At 41.9% G+C, this 18,916-nt stretch overlaps 1 protein-coding gene across 1 annotated transcript in view; it reads right to left on the bottom strand.

Annotated features, from left to right (window-relative positions):
• ANO10 (anoctamin 10) overlaps nt 1-18,916 on the bottom strand; it is a 339,799-nt gene that overhangs the window by 292,652 nt on the left and 28,231 nt on the right. Inside the window, exon 5 of the mRNA XM_077268987.1 lies at nt 5,757-5,876. Within this exon, the coding sequence (XP_077125102.1) occupies nt 5,757-5,876 (120 nt within the window). The remainder of the gene's footprint in view (nt 1-5,756; nt 5,877-18,916) is intronic.

Below are 18,916 nucleotides of genomic sequence, written 5' to 3'. Positions count from 1 at the left end.
AGCGGACAGGAGGACGGGGGAGCGGAGCACAAGACGGAGGGGAGCGGAGCACAGATCGGTGGCTTGGGGGGGCGATCGGTGGGGTGGGGGGGGTCACATAAGTGTTTCCAGCCATGGCCGATGATATTGCAGCATCGGCCATGGCTGGATTGTAATATTTCACCAGTTTTTTAGGTGAAATATTACAAATCGCTCTGATTGGCAGTTTCACTTTCAACAGCCAATCAGAGCGATCGTAGCCACGGGGGGGGGGGGTGAAGCCACCCCCCCTGTGCTGAAGTACCACTCCCCCTGTCCCTGCAGATCGGGTGAAATTGGAGTTAACCCTTTCACCCGATCTGCAGGGACGCGATCATTCCATGACGCCACATAGGCGTCATGGGTCGGATTGGCACGGGTTTTCATGACGCCTACGTGGCGTCAAAGGTCGGCAAGGGGTTAATCCATTTCTTCCCTGTACCCGTGAAATGTTCTCGGTACCATTGGCTGCAGCACAACCACAAAGTATAATTAATCCAGCTCCATGCTTAATGGTTAGTGAGATGTTCTTTTCCATAAATTCTGTGCCCTTTTTCTCCGCACATATATTTGATAATTGTGGCCAAGGAGTTCTATTTTAACCTCATCAGTCCACAGAACTTGTTTCCAACATGTATAAAGGCTTGTTTAGATGTTAATTTTCCATCTTCTCATAGCCTTCACCTGCTTTGTGGGCCTCCACCATTTTCATTTTCAGAGTGCTAGGCAGCTGCTTTGAAGGACCCATGCCTGCGTTTTTTTGGCACAAGGATAGAGGAGGTTGGGTTTTTGTAAAGCTGGGAAATTTGCATCACCTGGCCTTACCTAAAAATGATAGTGAACAAGTCATAATCATAACCCTAACAAGCTAATTAAGGTTTGAAACCTTGGTCACAGTTATCTGAGCACACAAATCTCCAAGGGTGCCCAAACGTTTTGCAGCTGCCCATTTTCCATTTTCTCATTTTTAAAATGAAAACAAAAAAACAACAATATATTTTTTTTTACCTAAAATATGAAGCAAATGTGTCATCTTTAACTTTAGGCCGTTTAGAGATCATTTCATCTTCAACTTGCTTTACTGTTCACAATAAAAATTTTGGGTGCCCAAACTTTTACATGCCACTGTAAGAATGAGGGGCAGCATCATGAATGGGCATAATTCATCTGCACAAGCAGCACATCTGAAGCAGGAGGAAAAAGAAAACACCTGTTCTCGACGGAGTAAAAAAATGTTTTGTTTTTTTTCCTCCCTACAGCTTCAGTCCCGCTCCCTACTCATTTGTAAACCCGATATGCTCAGCCAGAGCTTTACAGCAGGGCACGAAGAATAACGAAACATGGTGCAGGTCTGAAGCAAGAGGGGAAAAACAAAAAGCATTCTATTTATTCAGCCAAGGACAAGATTTTTTTTTCTTCCTTTTCTTCCGGCTTCAGCCCTGCTACACAGCTGAGTGAGCAGATCAGTTATGCCTGTCCATGATGCTGCTCCTCAGCCTTACAGCAGACACACACGTCTCATGTGTGCCTCGGAAGGATTGCAGCTTGACAACGGCCACATCTTGGTCACATTCTCAGAGAACCCTTTGAAGCTGCAGAGACATGCTTGATTGGATATCTATGCCTGTAAACTTGATGTGGCCACAGTGATCAAAAGTGCATTTAATCATTGAGGATATAGCACACTGACTGGTGTCTTCACCTTAAAGGGATTCTGTCACCATATTTGACCTATCTAAACTATTAATATGGGCATACAGGTTATAGACTGCTGAAAAGAGTCCTCCCTGTATGTCTCATATCGGAGGTGCTGTTGCTGAGAAATCCTCTTTTATCACTTTATATAAGTGACCTCTTCCAGGCTCTGGGGAGGACGCTGCCTGGAAGATAACTCTGCCTCCAGAGATTATTTTACATGAAGGGGGAATTACCAGTGTGACACGTAATTCTTACCAAATGTGGTGACAGATTCCATTCGAAGGGAATCTGTCACCAGGCATTTTCCACATAATCTGAGAGCAGCATGATGAAGGGCCAAAGACTCCGATCCAGTGATGTGTCAGTTACTGGGCTGCTTGCTATAGTTTTACAAATAAATCACTATTTTATATCATCAGGAGATTATCACTACAGGACTAGTAAACCTGCTGTCATGTAGTTCTCCATATTAATGAGAGCTGTATATCCCCGCTCTAGTCACTGACAGAGGACTGTTAGCTTTCTGCCTATGCACAGTGCACATAGGAAGCTGCCAGTCAGTGGTGTTGGCAAGGTTATACAAAGCTCAATATTCAGAGAACTGGTAGATCTGCAGCATAAGCGATAAATCACTTATGGATTTCTGCAGAATTATCGCAGACTTCACCCCAGGCATTTTAAGGGTGAACTCTGCGATAAATTCCTTAAAAAGAATTGTCATGCTGGGTCATTGGATCTGTTGCACAGACTGATGAGTTTTAATGGGTGCGGAGTGGATCACTTTAACTAAAGAAGGTGTTGAACAGGTTATTTTGTGTCTTCCATCACAATGAGAAGAATAATGCTGAAATCTGTGTTATTCTTTTTTTAAATGGAATCTGTCAACAGGCTTTTGCTATGTATTCTGAGACCACCATAATGTATGAGCATAGACTCTGATAACAGTGATATGCGACTTACTAGGCTGTGCTTTGCTGTTTAAATACCATCAGTGTTTTAGCAACAGGAGATTATCACTACAAGACAATTGGACTTGTGCCTGCTAGTCCAACCATACCCGCAGTACTGATTAGCAGCGTTCTGTCACTATACAATATACAAAGAAAGCTGTGGTACAGGTGAGTTATACAAAAGCGATGAGCGAATATACTCGTTAATCGAGATTTCCCGAGTAAGCTCGGGTGTCCTCCGAGTATTTTTTAGTGCTCAGAGATTTAGTTTTCCTTGCAGCAGCTGATCTGTTAGCCAGCATAAGTACATGTGGGGATTCCCTAGCAACCAGGCAACCCCCACATGTACTTATGCTGGCTAACAGATGTAAATCATTCAGCTGCGGCAATAAAAACTAAATCTCCGAGCACTAAAAAATACTCGGAGGACCCCTGAGCGTGCTCGGGAAATCTCGAGTAACGAGTATATTCGCTCATCACTATTATACACAGCTCACCAACTGAGCTCTGCTAGATCTGCAGCACAGAAAGACCTGGGTTTCCCTGAAATTAAGAACGTACCTCAAAATATGCTCAAGCATGATTTCACAAAATTATTCAAGCATGATTGAAATATAGGCCCAGCTCCAAAAATAAGCCCTAGTTACAGTCAGGACCAGTATTTGGGGTGGGCTGCAAACTGGTTAGTTGTACAGGGCCCCCATCACTTCTATTCCGAGGTTAAAACTACTTAAGGACCTTTGATGACATGATGGTCATGTAAAAATGATGTCACCAAAACTCCTTTAACTGCAGTAGTCTAGAGGAACTAAAAAGGAGATGGCTAGTATGCAGGGTCAGCACTTGGAGGTAAACTGGGCAATTTCTCAGGGCCCCCACTCTCTTAGGAGCCACCAGCATCTCTATTTTGAGGTTAAGACAGCTTAACTTTTTTTGACATCAAGGTTCATGATGTCACCAAAGGTCCTTTAACTGCACGAGTCTAGGAGAACTGAAGAGAAGACAGGCTGGTATTTACTGTATGTGCAGTACGTGCGAGCGTGCGTGTGTGATGACATTATTATATTTTAATAAATGTAGATTTTTTGTTAAGAATAATGAATAATGTGGATTGTTTTTTCATTGAAAAAAATAATACCGTATATACTCAAGTATAAGCCGAGATTTTTAGCCCATTTTTTTGGGCTGAAAGTCCCCCTCTCAGCTTATACTCGAGTCATACCCAGGGGTCGGCAGGGGAAGGGGAGCGGGGCCTGTCAATTATACTCACCTGCTCCTGGCGCGGTCCCTGGCTCCCCAGCTTCTTCCTGTACTGAGCGGTCACATGGTACCGCTCATTACAGTAATGAATATGCGGCTCCACCTCCCATAGGGGTGGAGCCGCATATTCATTACTGTAATGAGCGGTAACAGTGACCGCTCAGTACAGGAAGAAGCTGCGGCACCGGGGAAGCAGGGACTGCACCGCGCCAGGAGCAGGTGGGTATAATGGGGAGGGGGAGCGCTGCGTGATATTCACCTGCTCCTCGTTCCGGGCACCGTTCCGACTTCAGCGTCTTCTGCAGTGACGCTCAGGTCAGAGGGCGCGGTGACGTGGTTAGTGCGCGTTCCCTGCCTAAACGTCAGTGCAGAAGACGCTGAAGATGGAGCGGCGCCGGATCGAGGAAAGGTGAATATTGAAAGTGCCGGGGCCTGAGCAACGGTGAGTATATGATTTTTTTTTTTGATTTTTTTTTTTACAGCAGCAACAGCAAATGAGGCAAGTGTCTGTATGGAGCATCTTATGGGGCCATAACGTTTGAGCAGCACTATATGGGGCAAGCGTCTGTATGGGGCCATAATCAACGTTTGTGCAGCACTATATGGGGCAAGCGTCTGTATGGGGCCATAATCAACGTTTGTGCAGCACTATATGGGGCAAGCATCTGTATTGGGCCATAATCAACGTTTGTGCAGCACTATATGGGGCAAGTGTCTGTATGGGGCCATAATCAACGTTTGTGCAGCACTATATGGGGCAAGTGTCTGTATGGGGCCATAATCAACGCTTGTGCAGCACTATATGGGGCCATAATCAACGTTTGTGCAGCACTGTATGGGGCAAGTGTCTGTATGGAGCATTTTATGGGGCCATAACCAACATTTGTGCAGTACTATATGGGGCAAATATCTTTATGGAGAATTTTATGGGGCCATAATTAACGTTTGTGCATCATTATATGGGGCAAATGTCTGTATGGAGAATCTTATGGGGCCATAATTAACGTTTGTGGAGCATTATATGGGGCAAGTGTCTGTATGGAGCACCTTATGGGGCCATAATCAACATTTGTGCAGCATTATATTGGGCAAATATCTTTATGGAGCATCTTATGGGGCCATAATCAACATTTGTGCACCATTATATTGGGCAAATGTGTCTATGGTGCATCTTATGGGGCCATTATTAACCTTTATGCAGGATTATATGGGGCATATTTTAATATGGAGCATCTTATGGGGCCATCATAAACTTTATGGAGCATTATATGGGGCTCCTGATTCAATATGGATATTCAAAAACACTTAACCTACTGATGTCTCAATTAATTTTACTTTTATTGGTATCTATTTTTACTTTTGACATTTACCGGTAGCTGCTGCATTACCCACCCTAGGCTTATACTCGAGTCATTAAGTTTTCCCAGTTTTTTGTGGCAAAATTAGGGGGGTCGGCTTATACTCGGGTCGGCTTATACTCAAGTATATACGGTAAATAAAAATATAAAAAATAATAAAAGACAGTCTTATTTTCGGAGACATAATAGCATACCGATTATAACTGCTGAACCCAGTAAACTAAATGACATATCGATGGAATCGGGGTCTCGCTCCCTACCTTATGCTGAGGTCAGATTATTTAGCAAAAACCTGTTGATGGATTCCTTTTAAATTCGCAGGTGGGCAACGAAGAGAAGACTCTGACAATGCTCTTAAAAAAAGCCTATGAAATCCTAGGCCATCTCCACTCTTGCAAATATCCGCGGTAAATGCACAATATCTGCATGAGCGCTATAAAACATAAGCATAATAAAACAAATGTGATCTCACCTATTGGCTGATAGGCAAACTTGATTTGGCGGTACCACTGGAAACTCAGTCGCTTCAATTCTTCCTTGTCATGTAGGGGAAATATCTGAATCAATACACCACTGGTCTGCATTCTCCTCACTAAACACAGACATATAAAGCCAATTAACAGATTGTACAACATGGTAGCTATGAAGCTATAAATTATAAATTAAAAATTATAAATTACTGCAGGTTTTATATATTTTACAATACTATACAAAAAACAGGTCACATATATAATAGGACAGTAAAGAAATACAGGTGATTCCTAAGACAGCCAGCAGGATTATTGGATACAGCCGTGCTTGTCAATGAAAAAAAGTAATATATTTACAAAGCTAATCAACTTTTTATGAAAACAAATTAAGATACAGTGAATTACAACTTGTAGCGCTCATCAATAGGTTGTCATTGTTTCTTCTCAGTAATTTCTGAGGTTGTAACCATAAAACTATTTTACAAACCAATAAATTTAGAAAAAAAATAATAAAAAAAAAAAAAAAAAACACCAGTATTTCTACATGTGTTGATTAAAAAGATAGATTACACAGACAGGAGTTTTATGTGTGAAGAGACAAGATAGTCCATGCAAGTCATCATAAAGGCTGGGGACCTTGGGTAACTCGCAGAGTTAAAAGGAATCTGTCAGCAGGATTTCACTCCCTAACCTGTGCATGTAGCTCTTGGAAAGACAATTCCATCCCTACCTTTAGCCAACTAATCTGTTCCTCTGTTACTGAGAAATCACCATTTGAATCAATATGCTAATAAGGCTAAGGTGCTTTTGGCATGTGGAAGCTCTAACCAAGCCTGGATTACTCCTCTGATCAGCGCTGCCTTCTGTGTGACTGACCGTATTTTCAAGCAAAGGAACTGTCAGTCAAGCAGCAGAAGGCGGTACTGGGCAAAGATAGAGCCGGAGTGCCAGAGGCTTGGGAAGAGCTTCCACATGTCAAAATAACTTCAGCCTCATTTCCATATGGATTCAAAATTATGATTTCTCAGTAACGGAGGAACAGACTAATTGGCTAAAGGTATGGATGGACATGTCTTTGCAAGAACTATATGCACTTATAAACAGTTTGGGGAACGAAATCCATCTAATACGATTCCCTTCAAAGGAATATTCAAGTGTAGTTTCAAAACAAAACACAGGTTGTCTGATCATTTACTAAACAAATACAGAATCTTTCATTACCAGGCTCTAGACATACTGCCTAACACCTCAAAACACAGAACTGTCCACATTAGTTATCATAAGGTATTATTTTGTGTCAGGCACACGACTTTCCAGTCTCGTTCACTTTCTAATTTCTGGTAGGACAGGCAATTTTCTTTGAGTGACAGCTCTGGTAAGTAGTAGAACTAAAGCATTAGTCTAAATAACAAAGTTCAGCTGTAACACATTCATCCCTCAGTGGTTTCTTCTCAAGACTACACAGTTATTTTTATATTTACACAGAAAAAACAGGGCATATGAACAAGCTCATGGCTCAGTTGTGATTGGGAGAAATGCTCTAGAAGCAGCTGGTGACTTTGCAAGATTTATAACAGCAGCTTGTCAGGAGCTGAGAGGGAAGGGGTTGGAAGTGAGCAGCAAATTGTTGCATAGAAATCAATGGGCTTAAGACAGGTGTCCTGGATATTAGGAGTTAATCTCTTGCCTGCAATGAAACTGCTGCACACACTCAGCCAGGGTCTAGGAAAACACTACATAGCTGACAAGCTCCATGGAAACCAGCTGTGTACACTATGTAAGATAAAAGCTCTCAGGAGAATGACAGGTGATAGAAAAAGTAAGTCAATTGAAAACTTGTATATTTTTCATGTTGTCTACCTAACTAAAGAAATTTCATAACATGAGAATATTACTTCAAAGCATATTCAAGCTAATAGTGGACCATTTTAACCCCTTCATGACCCAGCCTATTTTGACCTTAATGACCTGGCAATTTTTTGCAATTCTGACCAGTGTCCCTTTATGAGGTAATAACTCAGGAACGTTTCAACGGATCGTAGCGATTCTGAGACTGTTTTTTCGTGACATATTGGGCTTCACGTTAGTGGTAAATTTGTGTCGATAATTTTTGCATTTATTTGTGAAAAAAATGGAAATTTGTGGAAAATTTTGAAAATTTCACAATTTTCAAATTTTTTATTTTTATTCTGTTAAACCAGAGAGTTATGTGACACAAAATAGTTAATAAATAACATTTCCCACATGTCTACTTTACATCAGCACGATTTTGGAAACAACATTTTTTTTTGCTAGGAAGTTATAAGGGTTAAAATTTGACCAGTGATTTCTCACTTTTACAGCAAAATTTACAAAACCATTTTTTTTTTGAGAACACCTCACATTTGAAGTCAGTTTGAGGGGTCCCAAAAGTGACACCATTCTAAAAACTGCACCCCTCAAGGTGCCCAAAACCACATTCAAGAAATTTATTAACCCTTCAGGTGTTTCACAGCAGCGGAAGCAACATGGAAGGAAAAAATGAACATTTAACTTTTTAGTCACAAAAATTATCTTTTAGCAACAATTTTTTTATGTTCCCAAGGGTAAAAGGAGAAACTGGACCCCAAAAGTTATTGTACAATTTGTCCTGAGTACGCCGATACCCCATATGTGGGGGTAAACCACTATTTGGGCACACAACAGGGCTCGGAATGGAAGGAGCGCCATTTGACTTTTTGATTGAAAAGCTAGCTCCAATTTTTAGCGGACACCATGTCGCATTTGGAGAGCCCCTGTGTGCCTAAAGATTGGAGATCCCCCACAAATGACCACATTTTGGAAACTATACCCCCCAAGGAACTTATCTAGATGCGTGGTGAGCATTTTAAACCCCCAGGTGGTTCACAAATTGATCCGTAAAAATGAAAAAGTACTTTTTTTTCACAAAAAATTATTTTAGCCTCAATTTTTTCATTTTCACATGGCAACAGGATAAAATGGATCCTAAAATGTGTTGGGCAGTTTCTCCTGAGTACACCGATACCTCACATGTGGGGGTAAACCACTGTTTGGGCACATGGTAAGGCTCGGAAGGGAAGGAGCGCCATTTGACTTTTTGAATGAAAAATTAGCTCCAATCGTTTGCGGACACCATGTCGCGTTTGGAGAGCCCCTGTGTGCCTAAACATTGGAGCTCCCCCACAAGTGACACCATTTTGGAAACTAGACCCCCCAAGGAACTTATCTAGATGTGTGGTGAGCACTTTGAACCCCCAAGTGCTTCACAGAAGTTTATAACGCAGAGCTGTGAAAATAAAAAATCATTTTTCTTTCCTCAAAAATGATTTTTTAGCCCGCAATTTTTTATTTTCACAAGGGTAACAGGAGAAATTGGAGCCCAAAAGTTGTTTTCCAGTTTGTCCTGAGTACGCTGATACCCCATATGTGGGGGTAAACCACTATTTGGGCACACGTCGGGGCTCGGAAGGGAAGTAGTGACGTTTTGAAATGCAGACTTTGATGTGTGATCTATCACAGTGATCAAAATGAATGAACGAATCTGCGCCCGCCATTTTGGAAGATGGCGGCGCCCATGCAGAAGACGGTCGGACACCGGGAGGGACACCGGAGGTTGGTAAGTATGGGGGGTGGGATCGGAGCACGGGGGGAGCGGACAGGAGGACCGCCCTGGGCTCAAGTACCACTCCCCCTGTCCCTGCAGGTCCGGTGAAATTACAGTTAACCCTTTCACCCAATCTGCAGGAACGCGATCCTGCCATGATGCCACATAGGCGTCGCAGGTCGGATTGGCACCGACTTTTATGACGCCTACGTGGCGTCACAGGTCGGGAAGGGGTTAAATAGATAGCCCAAGACAAAAACTGTCTGGTTGAAGTGAAAGTCCCAATCTACTCTTCCCAATTAAGTTACAAATTCAAATTACTTGTCACCTTAGTAGATGGGAAACCAGCACTACTCTAGCCTAATTTACTTGAATAAAGGTGAGCTGAATTATCGCATGGACTAGATATATCGCATGGAAAAGAGTGGTTTTATTTCTAGGAAAAAAAGGCCTTTTTCCCCTAATCTCAGGAGCCTTTTATTTTCCTTTTTAACCACAGCTCAGTTGAATCATTGGAATTTAGAATCTGACTCTCAGAAATCCGATGAGTCCAACAGGAGCCCTTTTTCTTGTACCAAATTTGTAATCTTGCAAGAAAAAAAATTTAACAATTATAAGCAGTAAAAATATTCCTGCAATTATTATATTATCATACGTGTACATCATTTTAGGACTAGTTTGTTGAGAATTATTGGAGAACTTCATGTGAAAATGTATTGTTAATTATCTTGACCAGAATGTGGTTGTTCAAATTTCTGCAGGTTCTATTCATAGGGATGGAGACATTTCTACAAAAAATATGTCTTTATTCTAACACAACGTAACAAAACTGCATTCAGGGATTATGATTACAATTCTAATGAAAAGCGGCTAAAAAGCAGCAAGAATATTGGAAGAAACAGCAGGCGGACAGGACCGTTACACACCGATTTACATATTTTCAGCTCACCACTGGACATCTCCTTTAACATTTTACAGTTAAAAGGGATAGTTTCCAAAAGACAGTGTTAATAAGTCATCTTAGGGCATATATATTGTAGAACAGGCCCCGCTATGAGCCATAGAGAAAAGCAGCTAGTATGTAGCGGCTCTAAATCAAGATGCCTGGAGCCACTCATGTATTACAATGTATCCGCCAAAGCATTATCTAATATTACATATGTATCGCCAACAGCTACTTCCCTGTCAAAACTACAGCAGATGACAGCTGGCAGATGAACCTGGTTTACGGTAGCAAGCAGTGAGGCAGAGAAGTAATCAGGTCAGGCAAAAAGTCAAGAATGGCCGTGGTGTTCTGTCTCCACGCTGATGGCCAGAACTTCCCACCTGCCCTAGGTCACCTTGATTTACTGTACATCCCCTAGTAATTCAGCAAAATAATACAGAATGAAAATTAAAGGGAACCTGTCACCTGCAGAAATGCTACTTACCTGCAGATATAACGGTGATCTGAAGATAAGAAGTCTAAATCATGTTAGTCTGTTTTATTGAAGCAGCGGCTAAACGAAGAAAATAAATAATTCATTGGGGGGATATAGGAACCATGGGTTAATATGCTGCCACCTGGAGGCTGTCATTAAGAATGCATCTTGGGAAGAAAACAAAAGCTCTGACTCCTCCCCACTAGGGTACATGGGGCAACCGACACCTAGTTATTCAGGTAGTGGAAAAGCAGTAGGAAACAGCAAGTGTTTTTTTCCTGCATAAGTTTTCACTGCAAGAGTCCCCGGCAAAGGGAAGAAGCGGAACAGAGTCAGAAGTTGAAGAGGGAGATGACTCATGCAGAGAAAAAAAAAGACTTCCTGCTTCTACATAGAGCCTAGAGGGATTCCGCTAATCAGTTTTGAATCATGTGATATCATAGATCTAATGGAAAAGAGAAGAATTAAATGGGTGGAAGGGCGAAATGAGCAATTGTAAGTACACAGTGCTTCTTTAATAACTGGGTATTGGCTGCCCAGGTGTAGCCTGCAGGAGAGGAGTCAGCTTTTTTTCTAAGCTGCATTCTTAAGGTTAGCCTCCAGGAGGCAGCATATTAAACCATGGTTCACGTGTCCCACAATTAAGTGACGGAGACATGAAGTTATATTTTCCCTGCAGCTGATTGCTTCAAGTCAGCAGAGAGGCGCAGTGAGTGGCTGCAGCCTCTGCACACTGCACAGTCAGAGGGCTGTAATCAATCCCTGACACACTGATTGACAGTCTGATCTACACATACACTCTGCAGAGCAGGCTTTCCATGAAACCGCAGGAGACTGATTATAGCGAGCCATGACTGTAACCGCTCCCTACATCCCTACACTGCACCAATTACTGCAAGCTTGCTGCTGTAGGGAGAATATAACTTCATATTCGCCCTGCAGCCTCTGTTCCAGTAAATCTTCTAGCCATGATTCAAACGCTTTTTACCTGCAGATCACTGCTATATCAGCAGTTAAATAGCGTTTCCCTTTAGATGAAGTGAAGGAGAAGCTAGATGGCATGTGACTGCAAGTCTGCAATTCGCATACTCGTGGTAAAGTGACTGCACACTGGAAATAGAGTGGAATCCTGATAGTGAGCACACTGCACACTGTCATAATTCAGCAATCTGCAGTTACAGAAAATTACTGTAGGAATTTATGCTGAGGCCTGAAAACCCCTTTCACAAGAATGAGATTGCATAGCTCAGCTTTGAGAAACATTCCGCATTCCAGAAAGGTCGAAGCAGAGAATTATTCATGGGTGTGTCAGCTATGCTGCAGTGACACCTAGTGAAGGCCTGCAATACTGTCAAACAACTTGTATTTCCAGAAATAAGCAAGATTTACGCAATGGTTCATAAAATCAGCCCGTGGCAACACGAGTCATACACAGGCACAAGTATCTTTGTCAAACAAACTCCCTTAACAAAGCACATACAACTCAGCAGAGAGGAAAGGCAGAGGCTTTATCAACAGGAACATTCTCATAGCTTACAAAAAACTATTGCAACAAAATAAATCCCAATTTCTTAGGCAGCTTTAGATGTAAAATTATGCCATGATGAGCTGTCACATTACGGACGTCACCGCTCAGCACTGTATCCGGATGTATCAGTCGGGAATCGTCATGGGATGGATTTATGGTGGACCCCTTTGGATTATTTTATTTTTTAAAATGTAATAAATGGGTAAAAGAGGGTCGGGAGTGCTTTCTACAATTAACACCAATTGCACCAGAGCAAGTAGGAAGAGCTGAAGCTAAGCGCCAGAATTGGCGCATCTAATGGATGTGCCATTTCTTCAGAGGCCGAGGGCTGGTGTTATTAGTCTGAGAGGGGGCCAATATCTATGGCTCCTTCACAGCCTATGAATATCAGCCCACAACTGTCTGCTTTCCCTCAGCTGGGTATTAAAAATAAGGAGGACATGTACAGTAAGCTACACACGCACTGCCCTTATTATATATCTCACTGACAGATTTTATATCATCTACTTACATCTGTATATAAGATGTTTTATTAGTTGAAAAACTAGATTGAAATGACAGAATTACTGTATGTGAAAGCTGATGTTAAAAATGCATTACATAAGGATGCTAGGTGGAAAAAAAAGCATGACACTCTCCAACTTTTCTGGTTGAGAATCTCAGCTACTTTATATACACAGATGTGAGAGAGCTCTTACAGCCACTGATTGGGGAAATTGGTCAGATGCCAGTCTACACCGAGCACAGTGCTGCATGGTACAATGGCTCCAAAATATATCGGAGCTGATCTTCAGTGACCACTAAACAGCGATATTCCACTTTATACACTGTTTCTCGCCGGCCATTCCTAGAGCTGGTAACAGCAAATCCATGGGGATAGGTCATTAATATCATAGCAGTAGAAAACCTTGTTAACCGCATCACCACTTTTGACGTACATGTACTTTAAAAGACGTGTCCCTGACTTTGATGTGGGCTTTCATGCCGAGACCACATCTTTCCTCGCACATGATGGTTGATTTAATCAGTCATCTTATGCCTTCAACAGCCGCGGGTGAATTGGCGCTTCGCAGACGGATGTTAACCTGTTAAATCTTGCTCTCAGTCTCTGACAGCGGAATTTAACGTGCGCCGGCAGGGGGCACATCATTCCACACTCACAGCATGCTTGTCATTACGATACTACTGTGATTTTAGCTATATATAACAGTGCTGATGCACAAGCGATCAAACGATCACAGATTCAAGTCTCCCTAAAAAGACTATTATATACAGTTAATGGTGAAAACAAAGTTTTTAAAAATATATAAAAAAAAAAACATGCAGAGTTTAAATCATTGCTTTTTTGTCCCATTATAATAAAACAAATTGAAATAAAAAACATCTGGCATCGCCGTATTCGTAAAAGTCCGATCTATCAAAATATAAAGTACCGTATATACTCGAGTATAAGCCGAGATTTTCAGCCCACTTTTTTGGGCTGAAAGTGACCCTCTCGGCTTATACTCGAGTCATTGTCGGCGGGGGAGCGGCGCTGTGACATACTCACCTGTTCCTGGCGTGGTCCCTGCATGTCCGATGGTCTCCGGGCAGCTCTTCCTGTGTTCAGCGGTCATGTGGTACCGCTCATTAAAGTAATGAATATGGACACATATTCATTACTGTAATGAGCGGTGTGTGACCGCTGAACATAGGAAGATGCCGCCGGCTACCGGAGACCATCTGACAGTGAGACGCTGCCAGGGGACCACTCCGGGAGCAGGTGAGTATGACAGAGGAGGTGAGCATTGCGCGATAGTCACCTTCCTCGTTCCACTGCTGCGCGCTGCTCTGTCTTCCATCCTCTGCACTTACTGTTCAGGTCAGAGGGCGCGATGACGCGATTAGTGTCTGAACAGTCAGTGCAGAGGATGGAAGACAGAGCGGCGCGTGGAACGAGGAAGGCGACTATCGCAAGTGCCGGGGGCCTGAGAGGTATGTGATTTTTTTTTATTTTAATATCAGCAACAGCATATGGGCCATAATGTATGGAGCATCTTATGGGGCCATAATGTATGGAGCATCTTATGGGGCCATAATGTGTGGAGCATGTTATGGGGCCATCAACCTTTATGCAGCATTGTATGGGGCAAATGTTTCTATGGAGCATCTCATGGGGCCATTATTAACCTTTGTGCAGCATTATATGGGGCATATTTTAATATGGAGCATCTTATGGAGCTCATTATGAACTGTATGGAGCATTATATGGGGCTCCTGATTCAATATGGATATTCAAGAACACTTAACCTACTGAGGTCTCAATTCATTTTACTTTTATTGGTATCTATTTTTATTTTTGACACTTACCGGTAGCTGATGCATTTCCCACTCTAGGCTTATAGTCATTAAGTTTTCCCAGTTTTTTGTGGTAAATTTAGGGGGGTCGGCTTATACTCAGGTCGGCTTATACTCAAGTATATACGGTAAATTAATCAGAACAGTAAATGGCTTAACAAAAAATAAATTAAAAACAAAAACAGAATTACGTTTTTTTGAGGGGGCCACTGCCACATTGTAATAAAATGCAGAGGTGATAAAATAAGAGGCGATGAAAACATTGTATCTACACCCAAATATTACCAGCAAAAAGTCAGTTCAGGGCATAAAATAAGCCCTAACATGGCCCCATAACCTGAAAAAAGATAATGTTACGGATCTCGGAAAATGGCCAACACAAGCAAATTCTTTTTTTCTTACAAATTTCCGAATTCTTTTTCACCACTTAAAAAACAAACAAAAAAACTACGGTATACATATTTGGTATCTACATACTTCTAATGACCTGGGGAATCATATTGCCAGGCCAGTTTTTACCATATAATGAAAATGGTAAATAAAGAAAAAAAAAACAACAATCGTAGAATTGCACTATTTTTTGCAATTTGAACGCACTTGGAATTTTTCTCACGCTTTCCATTGGAAAACATGATAAAATGAATGATGCCATTCAAAAGTACAACTCGTCCTGCAAAACAAAACCCTCATATGGCTGTACGGATGGAAAAATTAAAAAAAGATATGGCTCTTGGTAAAAGGGGAGGGGAAAAAAACAAAACAAAAAAAACGGAAAATAGCCCAGGGGGTGTAGAGGTTAAACTTAAACGACAAGCTGCACACTTTCTTATCAACATACAAAGAGCTCTCAATATTGATTGCGTTAATAGGTTTAATCACTCAGGATTTCAAAGTCATTTAGTACAGTCAGACCCAATACAAGCGGTTGCCAATTTGCTAAATTGAAAGCTGGTAAGTTTTAGGTAAATGGCTTAATATTTCATATAGCCGTTAAACAGTCAAACCTTAATTGAAATTTTAAAACAAACGTTTTATCCTCTGATTAAACTGGCACATTTTATTGGGGCAAAATCAGGCAACTCCTTTGGGCACACATAAAGCGGGGCAACAATCAATCTTACAATGCCGATGCTCATTATTTGAAAGAACACCACAGTTGTGGGCAAAAGATGCGAGTGATGCAAATTCTACTGTTTCAGGCTTCACAGCGGCAATTCGCATTTTACTCAGGATAGTAATAAAGAGAGATCAGATGAATTGCAAAACAGAAATTGTGATCACCTCTAAGCACCGATTACATAATGTCATCAGTCAGGATCTAAGCCAGAAGAGGATATCCAGGTGGCAGGATGAAGGGCAGAAGCCTTCAAAAGTAAGAGTCAACACTCTAAATATTGAAATGTACATATTTAATTTACATGAATTTGATGTATTCGTCAATAAAAGTTTTAAAACTCATGAAACGTTAAGAATTGAACTTCAGCAACTGTAGAAACCTCTGACTAAAAGATCTAAAAACAATGAAGCAGCAAACTGTGAAAACCAACATTTGTGCCAGACTGAAAACGTTTGGACACGACTGTAGAAGAAAAATCACAACAAATCTAAAAAGACAAAAAGACCCCTTTAAATAATTTCCATGCAAAACACCGGATTACGTACCGGTAATGCTCTTTTATAGAGCCACGACAGCACCCACTGAGAGAGGGGATCCGCCCCTAGGAACAGGAAACCCTACGGAGAGATAAAAGGGGCGGTCCCCCTCGCTCCCACAGTTTGGGTTACAGAGATTGCGAGGAACCGCCCAACAGTTTTAGTAGGTAATTCTTATACCATCATTTATCTTAATGTAATTACGTATATTTACAAGAACCAATCACCCTTAACAGTGCTTATATGCAAATTAATATATATAAGGGAGGGAAGTGAAGGGGTGCTGTCGTGGCTCTATAAAAGAGCATTACCTGTACGTAATCCGGTGTTTTCTCTTCGCCACGACAGCACCCACTGAGAGACTTTCAGAGATAGTTATTTGGGGGGGATTATCGTGTTAAGAACTGATCTACCGAAACACAAGTCAGTGGAGGCAGATAAATCTAGTCTATAGTGACTATAGAAGGTAGTAGGAGAAGACCAGGTTGCGGCCTTACATATGAGTTCTATTGGAACCTCTGCTCGTTCAGCCCAAGATGATGCTATCGCCCGGGTGGAATGTGCCTTTACAGTCTCAGGTGGATTCTCCCCTTTAGACGAATAGGCCAGGTATATCGCTTCCCGAATCCATCGGGATAATGTGCCTTTTGTAACACCAGCTCCTTTCCTTTGACCCTGGAAGGAAACAAAGAGCCCTGCTCTTCCTCCAGGGACTAGTCCTGTCTAGATAAGTTATTACCTCACATCTAAAGTATGGTACTTTTCTTCTTCCTGATTTGTAGGGTTATTATAGAAGGTAGGAAGAAGAATTTCTTGAGATCTATGGAATTTAGTACACATTTTAGGTAGGTAGGAAGGGTCTGTTTTCAGGACAATTCTATCTGGAAATATTGACATAAAGGGAGGATCTACTGATAGTGCCTGCATGTCACTTATTCTTCTTGCCGATACTAAAGCGACAAGAAGAGCAGTCTTGAGGGAGACGTGTTTAATATGAGCTGAGTGTAGAGGCTCGAAAGGGTGATCTGTCAAGGCTTCAAGGACTAGATTAACATCCCAAGGAGGTAAGTGGGGAATTTGAACTGGTTCTGATCTTTGGCAGGCTGAAATAAATCTGGCTATCCACCTATCACCCGCAACGTTGTGACTATACAGGGCCCCTAGTGCAGAGACTTGTACTTTTAAGGTACTAACTGAAAGGCCTAAATCACGTCCTTTCTGGAGAAACTCTAAAATAGTAGAGACTGGAATTTCATTCGACAGGGCCGATGGATAGAGGCTTAGGAATTTTCTCCACACTCTTACATAGATAGATGTAGTGGATTTTTTCCTACTTAACAACAAGGTTTTTGATCACGTTATCAGAGAAGCCTCTTAATTTTAACAGCTGTCTCTCAAATTCCAGGATGTCAATCGTAGACCCTTCACCTGAGGGTGGTTGAAGGGCCCCTGGAAGAGAAGATCCTGATCCTCTGGGAGAATCCATGGATCTGAGATGGACATGGCTCTGAGCAGGGAGAACCATGGTCTTTTCGGCCAAAACGGAGCAATAAGGATTATATTCGCTCTGTCCTCCCTTATCTTCCTGATCACTGTTGGAAGAAGTATCAGCGGAGGAAAGGCATATGCTTTCTGAAATGTCCATGGAACCTGGAGAGCATCGAGAATATCGGGATTGTCGGTTCAGAACATTGAAGCGAATCTTTTTAACTGCCTGTTGGCTTTCGTAGCGAAGAGATCTATTTCGGGTATGCCCCATTTCATGGCTATCATTTTGAAAATCCAATGATTTAGAACCCACTCGCCCTGGTGGAGGGTATGACGACTGAGGAAGCTGCTTTTGAGTTGTCCACTCCTCTGACATGAAGCGCTGATAGGGACGGAAGATGTTCTTTGGCCATAGATAGGATGTCTTCGGCTATAGACATGAGAGAGCCTGATCTTGTTCCTCCTTGATGATTGATATAAGCTACTGATGTCATGTTGTCTGATAGAATTCTGGTATGTGTTCCATGTAGCTGCGGAAGGAATTCACATAGGGCATGATAGATAGCTTTTAGCTCTCTTTTATTAGATGAGTCGTCTGACTCCGCAATTGACCATAGTCCTTGGACTAACTGGTCCCCTAAGTGTGCTCCCCAACCACTAGGACTGGCGTCCGTAAATATTGTGTTCGAGGGTTTAATTACCCAGGGAACTCTGGTAACCAGATGATTTGGTTCTAGCCACCAGTTTAGAGATTGGATTACTTCACTAGAAAGGGAGATTTTACCGTCCAAATGACCTTGTAATTTTACCTCTTCATGTAAAATTGCATACTGTAAACGCCTCGAATGGAACTGAGCCCAAGGTACAGCTGGGATACACGATGTGAAGGAGCCAAGAAGGGACATGCCTTCCCGCAAGGAAATTAAAGGTTTATTTATTACCGACTGGACCTTATTTCTAACCGTTATTTGTTTAGTTTCTGGGAGAAAACATCTCTGGCTTATAGAGTCTAATATAATCCCCAGAAATGTTTGCCGAGTTGTTGGGAATAGCCTAGATTTTTACCAATTTATTAGCCACCCTAATCTCTGTAGAGTTGAAATTATATCACTCAATCGTTGCCGACATTGA

This window comes from Ranitomeya variabilis, chromosome 6 (assembly GCF_051348905.1).
Source record: "Ranitomeya variabilis isolate aRanVar5 chromosome 6, aRanVar5.hap1, whole genome shotgun sequence".
NCBI lineage: Eukaryota > Metazoa > Chordata > Amphibia > Anura > Dendrobatidae > Ranitomeya > Ranitomeya variabilis.
Note: the sequence above shows the minus strand (reverse complement) of the source record. Positions and strands in the feature narration are given on the sequence as shown.